The sequence below is a fragment of the Mya arenaria genome, chromosome 3, assembly GCF_026914265.1.
Source record: "Mya arenaria isolate MELC-2E11 chromosome 3, ASM2691426v1".
NCBI lineage: Eukaryota > Metazoa > Mollusca > Bivalvia > Myida > Myidae > Mya > Mya arenaria.
Genome location: NC_069124.1, coordinates 90,640,449 through 90,648,933, shown reverse-complemented (window position 1 = coordinate 90,648,933; position 8,485 = coordinate 90,640,449). Strand labels below are relative to the sequence as shown.

At 35.8% G+C, this 8,485-nt stretch overlaps 1 protein-coding gene across 1 annotated transcript; it reads left to right on the top strand.

The window, feature by feature from the left end:
* The first annotated feature begins 1,908 nt into the window (after positions 1-1,908).
* On the top strand, positions 1,909-5,321 carry LOC128226831 (protein fem-1 homolog B-like). The gene is made up of 3 exons (XM_052936902.1): positions 1,909-2,100; positions 2,751-3,843; positions 4,304-5,321. Exons 1-3 carry the CDS (start codon positions 1,969-1,971, stop codon positions 4,987-4,989), a joined length of 1,911 nt encoding a protein of 636 aa, XP_052792862.1. The 5' UTR covers positions 1,909-1,968; the 3' UTR covers positions 4,990-5,321.
* The last annotated feature ends 3,164 nt before the right edge of the window (positions 5,322-8,485 follow it).

The following is an 8,485-nucleotide window of genomic DNA, read 5'->3' as shown; positions in this document are numbered from 1 at the left end:
GACATTACGGACCAGATTTAGGGACATTACGGACCAGATTTAGAAATTTACGGACCATGATTTATATTGTTTTTAAACATTTGTTTTTTTTAATTATTCACTCATTGGTCTGAAATTTGTTAATAAATACTTGAATATTAGTGCTCAGTATGACAATTATCTTTAATGTAACTGAAAAATCCCATGAAATTCCAATGTTAAACATCAATATATTTTTAATAAAGTATAATGATAATTCGAATAATAATGAATAATAATGAACGTAATGTGTTTATCTTCTAATTGTAAATGTGAATATTAATGTTTTCATATGTGATCGATTGCTTTCTGAAATAAACTTTGAATAGTCATATTTGTTTGTTTTCCGTTTCATCTGATTTAATTGAAAGTGCGCCGTTACAATGGGTTTTCACACTTTTATGATTGCCAATTAAAGGTTGTCATTGTAATGTTTGTTTCTTTTGTAATATACCGCCGATAATTACGGGTACAATTATAACTAATTAAGGCAACAGAAATTGCCAGTTTTAAAAATCAGTTTGCAAGAATTGCAACAAACACACATCGTTTATTTAATATAAAGCAAGAGTTGAGGTTTACATACTAGGAAACTAACTAGTGAGAAATCTGTCATTTAAAAAAAAAAAAAATTCTCACTAGCTAGTTGTTATAATGCCAAGGATACGTTGTATATATATAAACACTTACTATTGTAAAGAATTTTAAAATTTAGACATCTTTTTTAAAATGTAGGCTAAAATGTTTGTATATGATGTATTTGAAGTGTTTGATTTTAATGCGTATGTGATAGATTCTTAAGATATTATTTAAATATTGAATTTTTAACCAGAGATTTATACATACTGTGTAGGAGTATTTATATATATACAGTCCAAAGCACCCACGCTACGATTAAAGACGATATGTTTTAAATGTTATTAAATCTGTAGAAATACTGTAAAACGTAGCGTGCTCACCGAATGGGTATAACCCGATGGCGAGGGTTAATAAGCTCACCCCCCCCCCCCTTACATCCTCAAAATTTCCTCTGCCATAAAACTGAAAAGATCTATAAGTATGCCTTGCGCTCGTTGTATCCACTGGTCTAGAGGTGTTTATGCAAACCACCGCGCCGTGGAATGCGACATATGTGAACGTTGGCAACATCTACGCTGTGGTACCGGTATATCCATTGCCCAGTATGATGCTGCGAACGTGGATGGGACCGAGTTAGAGTTCACGTGCATCACGTGTAATGATGAAACTCGACCAGAAGAGTCTATGGAAGTCCAGGTATGTTACAGTTTTCTTATGAGATAGGATGATGAACTTGGTAAACATATAACTAACATAGATTTCAAATTTCGACAAATTTTAGTTTCAGAAATGGTTAAAACTGATGAATCAATAGCTTGTGTTTAAAACATTTTAACATTATAGGACGAGACGATCAACCACAGCGACGTCCGACCACCCGACCACATCATGCGACTGCCAACAACAGACAGTGTTCTTGAGGGTAGCCAGATGTCCGCAGCCGCCAGTATCACCCACGTGTTCTTATATGTGCTCGATTTATTTTGGTAAATAAACTGTTTTGGAACATATATCTTCTGTTGCTTTTAACTGATTTAACTGCCGATCTATTCGAACTTCACGCGATTTTTCACAGTTTTATGGAAGATATAACGTCATACTGAGCACTCATATTCAAGTATTTATTAACAAATTAAAAACTAATGAGTGAATAATTAAAAAAAAATGTGTTTAAATCATGGTCCGTAAGTTTCTAAATCTGGTCCGTAAATTTCTAAATCTGGTCCGTAATGTCCCTAAATCTGGTCCGTAATGTCCCTAAATCTGGTCCGTAGTGTCTGGTCCGTAATGTCCATGGTCCGTAGTGTCCGTAATTCTTACCTAAGAGGCTGTTAATTACAAAAAGAAAGTAGAAAGTTGAATTGGTTTACAATGTCATCAAAATTAAGTCTTTTTGAGATAGAATTATTGAAAACAAAAGTTTTCCAAGCTGCTAGAGATGGCAGAGCAATAAGTATATTTTCTATGCTGTGGAATCTTGACAGGGAAACAGTTGTGAATGAGGTATTATTTCGTTGTGTACATTCTCATGATTCTGCAATAAGCTAAACAGCTAAATAAGCTATTGCTCCCATAGTCTGTTAAAAAAAGATTTAACACTTGATATAAATAATAGTATGAAAACAGTCCTAATTTAATAGTGATCGCTTAAAAGGTCCCCAAATATGTTGCTTGAGTTAGATTGGTAGTGGGGAAGGCAAGGTTAGATTGATATTGGGGAAGGCAAGGTTAAATCTGTAGTGGGGAATGCAAGGTTAGATCAGTAATGGGGGTAAGCAAGGTTAGATCTGTAATGGGTAAGGCAAGTTTTGATCAATAGTGGGGAAGGCAAGATTAGATCTTGATTTTCAGGTCAATAGGTTGCAGATCTTGACATGTGACACATCCAATTAGCAGATCTGTAGTTAATGCTTTTTATTATGTTTTGAGTTTGAACTTGTCTGAATTTCAAAGAAAGAAAGTTGAGTTAATATGTAAGTTGATTTATTGAATAAGAGGCATACCATGATAACTTGACATAGACATCATGGCTATAATTATAACAGTCATATGAATTATTGTGTTTGCTGGCTTAGCACTTGTTTCTAGTTTAACAATATAACTTTGGTGAATGTACAGAATTTCTTATTTGTGTTTTCTGCTTTTTCTTTCAGGTTCTAAATCACCACACGAGTGAACAAGGCCAGTGGACAACTCCGCTCATCATAGCTGCAAGGAATGGGCAGGACAAGGTTGTTCTCATTCTCCTGAGTAACTTCAATGCCAATGTTGAGCAGACCGGCACGGTCAAGTTTGATGGGTTTTCTATAGAAGGAGCTACTCCACTGTGGTGTGCAGCAGGAGCTGGGCACCACAACATTGTCAAAATGCTGATAGAACATGGCGCTAATGTAAACCATACAACAGCTACAAACTCAACACCTCTTAGAGCTGCATGTTTTGATGGTAGACTTGATATAGTAAAGTACCTGATAGAAAATAAAGCTGATGTATCCATTGCTAATCGATACAAGAATACATGCTTGATGATATCTTGTTACAAAGGACATAAAGATGTTGTGCAGTTCTTACTGGATAGTGGAGCACCAATGGATGAGAGAGCTCTATGTGGTGCAACAGCTTTACATTTTTCTGCAGAATGTGGTCATGTAGACATTGTGAAGTTGTTGGTGGAACATGCAGCACAAATAGTCAATAATAACAGTGGACTGTCTCCTCTTATGGTAGCAGCTGAGTGTATTGAAGTTGCTGTTGTGGAATATCTTACATCTGCTCAAGACTGTTGCTTACAAAGTAAAATTGATGCATATGAACTTCTTGGTGCATCATTTGCCAATGATAAAGAACAATATGACCTTGAAAAAGCCTATCTTTTTTTGCATAAAGGAATGGTTGAAAGATATAAGGACCCTAAAAGGGTGTTGCTTAAGAGTGTTCTGCCACCAGTGTCAGCCTATGAGAACCATGTGGAGTGCCAGACCTTAGAGGAGCTTGAGAGGATCCAGCTTATACCTGGAGCCCTGCACATGGAGGGACTGGCAGTAAGAGAGAGAATCCTGGGCTCAGACAATCAGGAGGTAGCTCACCCAGTCATCTATAGAGGAGCAGTGTTTGCAGACAGTGGCTCGTTTGACCGCTGCATAGCTCTCTGGTTACATGCCATGCAGCTAAGACAAAATGTGAAGAGAAGCATCAGCAAAGATTTGCTGAGGTTTGCCCAAGTCTTCTCTCAAATGGTTCATCTTGGTAAGTTTATGGTTTACTGGAATATGTGTAATTCAGTTGTTTCCTAAAAGCCCTTAAGTTAAAGAAATGAACTTTATTCCATAATATTATTTATCTGTTTGGTGTTGTTTAATCGTAAATCAACACTTTGTTGATATTAAAATGTTGGGACAAGTGTTAGGTTGAGTACTCATTTACTAGGGTAAACCCTCAGTGATGTTTCACTGACCTTTACAAGCCTGGAAGGCATTGACCTCAAAATTTATTAATGAATATATTTTGAATTTTGATGATGTTGTCTGTCGGTATTGTTTTTTGTGTGTCTCTCATTAAGGCCTTATCCTGGTAGCGCTAAGCAGTGTCTTTGTTTACATTCTGGCTATTGGGCTTGTCCCTGTACTTTCCATTGTATTTTTATCATAAATATGTTTTAAGGGAATTTCATGTTACCGGTAATGCACACCAATTACTGTAATTTCAGGAAATCTCCCAGTCTTTGAGTCAGTACTGGAAGTGTTTGAGAGAGGCACTGTCGAACTTAAAAATGATCGTGAACGTCTCAAGAACAGCCCAGATGACAATGAAAACCTTCAAGAAATCTATGAAGAAAACTTTCATACATTGCTGTACCTGCTAATCATTGCCACCAAACTGAAACCATCAGTCCACCAAATAACAGAAGTGTGCAGGGCTGTTTATAAACTCCTGCAGCAACACCCAAAACTTAGGAATGGTTACACACCCTTACACATGGCCACAGCCAGTGGCACAATAGTTGATGACTTTCATGTGAATGATGTTGTCTCATTTCCAAATGGAAACCTTTGTAAGCTTCTTTTAGACTGTGGTGCAGAAGTTAATGCAAGGGATAAACTCGGTAATACCTCGCTACATTTGATTGTACAATACATACATCCGATCAATGACTTTGAAAATCTCCACACATGCATGATGGCTCTGCTGAAGGCCGGAGCTCACCTTGATATCAGGAACAATGATGGCAAAACTGCCAGTGATGTTGCTACAACTATTGTTGCTGAAGCAATCATCAGAAAAAACAATGTTATCAGCCTGAAATGCATAGCAGCACGTTCTGTCAAACAAGCTGGTGTTCCTTACAAAGGATTCATTCCTAGAGCTTTAGAAGACTTTGTCCTAATGCATTGATAAACATTTGAAAATATCTTTCACATATAAAAATACAATAGCAATAAATTTAAGACACATTGTTGATTGTACTTTTAGGAAATATGTAAAAAAGTAGGATCTTGTTACCAATTGATTTTATATTTGGATGCCATTACCAAGATTTACATTATTTAGTATGGAAAGGATTGTCTAACTGTTGGATGGCTCAGTCTGTGTGCTATTACAGGGCAATATTTTTATGTTTTAGCAACAGGTCTGTGTTGTTTCCATTAATTTTTTTTTTTTTTGGAAAGTTTATCAGTTTGTTGTTTCTAGATATTTATTTTAACTTATTAAATAAAAGTTTATATACAATATACGTTCATTGTAGAAGTTTTATAATATAAAGGTTTTATTTCATAACATTTCTACTTGCAAGTTACGTAAAAGATAGTTTAAATGCATTCAGGCATTTGTCCATTTGCATGAATGCAAATTTTGGTAGTAAGATTTGGTCCTCCTTCGTCATTGTCCCCAGGTTTCTCCCATCTGTCCATTATCAAAGCTGGACCTCCATGTCCAGACTGAACATACGTTTTCTCCTGGCATTTATTGGGGATTTTGATATAATTTTTTGCTTTCGCAACTTTCACCACCTTGAAAACGTTGAAATGTATTGGAACAAAACCCAAGCTGACCCAAAGCATGATGGTTAATGTATACAGAGGGTTATTAATACTCTAGAAGTTACTTTTTGTCTAGATCTTATTGAAACTATTTATAGACATTATTATGATGATGTTGACTAGACAGAGATATTATGAATACCCCTAGACTCAGCTGGAGAATGGTTAAATGCGCGCAATATTCTTTTAATAGATGATTGGGCCAGAATTCTTTCTAAAGGCATCATAAAATGTGATGAAGACATCCCATACTGACCAACATTTTTACGCAGTTTCATGTGTGTAGGTGCAATACGTTCAGAAGTACATGCGACTAAAGTATCTCCTATATATATCGGGAGTTATTAATATGAGTCACAATGGGTAAGACCTTTTAAAACAAAGTAAATGTCAAGTACTAGTAAAACCTTGTAAAACTCACGTCAATCGCTCTCCACGTTGTCGTCATACATGTGTTTCTGATCGATGATTTATGAAGAACATGAAGTCTTCAAACTTCATATGCACCTTAGTCATGGTCAGTTAATGTGATTTGGGCGCCAGAAAGTCAATGTCATGGTGACCTCTACTAGAACAAGAGCTGTCACAGTAAGTGACAAATGTCCCCGAAATGCCATCCAGTTTAATGGATTATGCAATTTTTTTATATGTCTACTGAAAGAGCACACTTAAACTATAAGTCTATAAGCATACATATGTAAGAGCAGACAATGGTTAATATCAATTGTAGGGGAGGTAGGGTTTGTGACAGGCGCCCATCAAGGTTGATGTTACTAAAATAGAAAAATGGTTTCTTTAGTTAGCATTGATGGATAGTGATGGAATTTGGTGTGAGTGTATGTATCTTATGTGATGTCATGGCTTTGGATGGCTTTTGGGGTGTATGGGCCTTTCTGGACCGGGCCGTTCCGGTACTGGGCCTTTCTGGTACAGGGCCTTTCTGGAAGTGGGCCTTTTTGACCCGCATTCTCCTCTGCTACTAAAAAAGGTGTCTCCCACTAACTTGGGTAAGAATTAACTTCGTTTAACGAAACTTGTTATGTGTATGTAGCTTTTGCAAAGACATATCTTAGGCTTGCTTGGAGGTCAAGGTCAAGGTAGCTGATACTTAAGTAGAAAATTGGGTTCCGTCAAATAACTTCAGCTAGAAATAGCATATATTGGTTAACTTTGTTGTATACAAAGCTTATGTCATGACATACCTTGATATTGCTTTGATAGTGATGGAACTTGGTGTATATGTAGCTCATGTGAAGGCATACGTAGCGTTGGATTGTCCTTTGGGTTGGTTGGGTCAAGGTCGCTGTTACTAAAAATGTTTCTGCTCATTAAATTTAGTTATGAATAACTTGGTTTCCTGAAACTTGTATTGGATGTCAAGGTTAAGGTTATGGTCGATGCTACTAAAATAAGTGGTTTCTGCTTATTGAATGGGATTCGCTGATGTTTGGCTTAACCAGGGGATTGGAATTGCAAACTATTTTAACACGCCTTTAAAATGAGGGCTAGAGATTGTTTCATGCCTTTCTTTTAAATAAAGAACTACGAGAATCATCAAGAGTGTCAACATATATACTATTTGCAAATTTTGCAAGCTTTGATTAGCAGTCATATTTAGACACCATACAAAACAATAAATTCAGAATAACATTAACACCAGTACACATAGATTAGATCTAGAAATGACCAGACGCATAAATACCAATGAATGAACGAATATTCCATGATGAATTCCATTTTCTCTTCAAATGTCCATTATACTATGAATTAAGACTTTAATACATTAAAGCTGCAATCTCACAGACTGAACGCTTTGAAAACTTTTTTATTTTTTGTCTTGGGACGAGCCAATTTTTGCGAAAATCCATGGAAACAGTTGTATAATATTATGACTGCTGACAAAAAATTGATAGCAGATATTCATATTTAAGTTAAAAAAATGATGTTTTATGCACTTTTATGCGATACCGTTAGTAACAGTTTAAGCCATAAAACACTAATTTTCGAACGGAATGTGAAAATCTACGATCTGATTTTTTTTCAGCAATCATATATCATTGGTTTGCAGATATTTACACAAATAAATTCTCTTTCAAAGACAAAAAATAAAAAAGTTGTAAAAATGGTATATCTGCCAGAGTGCAGCTTTACGCGATATACTTAGCGCAATCCAATAATTCCAAAACTTCTCGAACTTATTTCGAGAGAAAATGAAACTATTATTAGAAAATTATGTTGTTTTGTCTATAAGAGCTTTGAAATGTGTGAGATACCAAACACTTTTCTCCACTAACTTTTTTCCGCATTATAATTATTGATGTGCTATAACTTTATCTTGTTTATACATTATGATTTATTTCGAAATAAGTTATACCGCAAATGTTAATAAAATGTTAATAATATGCACATGTTTATATTATATGTAACTCATGGGCTGTAAGCTTATGGTTAATAGAATTCTTCTTCTTTATTCTTCTTCTATCGTTGTATGCACCGCCGCCGATGCCGCTGAAAGGTCTCTAAACCGTTCGTCGGGCATCTTCTGCCAATTTTCAAATCTGTCTCATAAAAGGCTTATAATGGACGCCCGGACTGGCCGCATCTTTATTCACCTTGGAAATTGTGACATCTGCCTGCTCCTCACACATAATGGATTTTTGTCAGGTAGTTTATAGTCCATTGACAGAATACTTGCTCGTCTACATAGTAAAATACATCCTGTTCCAACTCTTGAAATTCATCGTCCATTTCTCTCCTCATTGCGAAATGTTAAATTCAGACTATATCCTACAAAGATCTCGTGCATGTTTCAAATTATTTCAAATGCCACAAAAAAGGATGGACACGAA

Excerpts from the sequence above, each read along its gene's own strand:
- LOC128226831 (XM_052936902.1), top strand. The coding sequence starts at position 1,969 with ATGTCATCAAAATTAAGTCTTTTTGAGATAGAATTATTGAAAACAAAA. Across the intron at positions 2,101-2,750 it reads GGGAAACAGTTGTGAATGAG|GTTCTAAATCACCACACGAG; the intron begins GTATTATTTCGT and ends TTTTTCTTTCAG. Across the intron at positions 3,844-4,303 it reads CTCTCAAATGGTTCATCTTG|GAAATCTCCCAGTCTTTGAG; the intron begins GTAAGTTTATGG and ends CTGTAATTTCAG.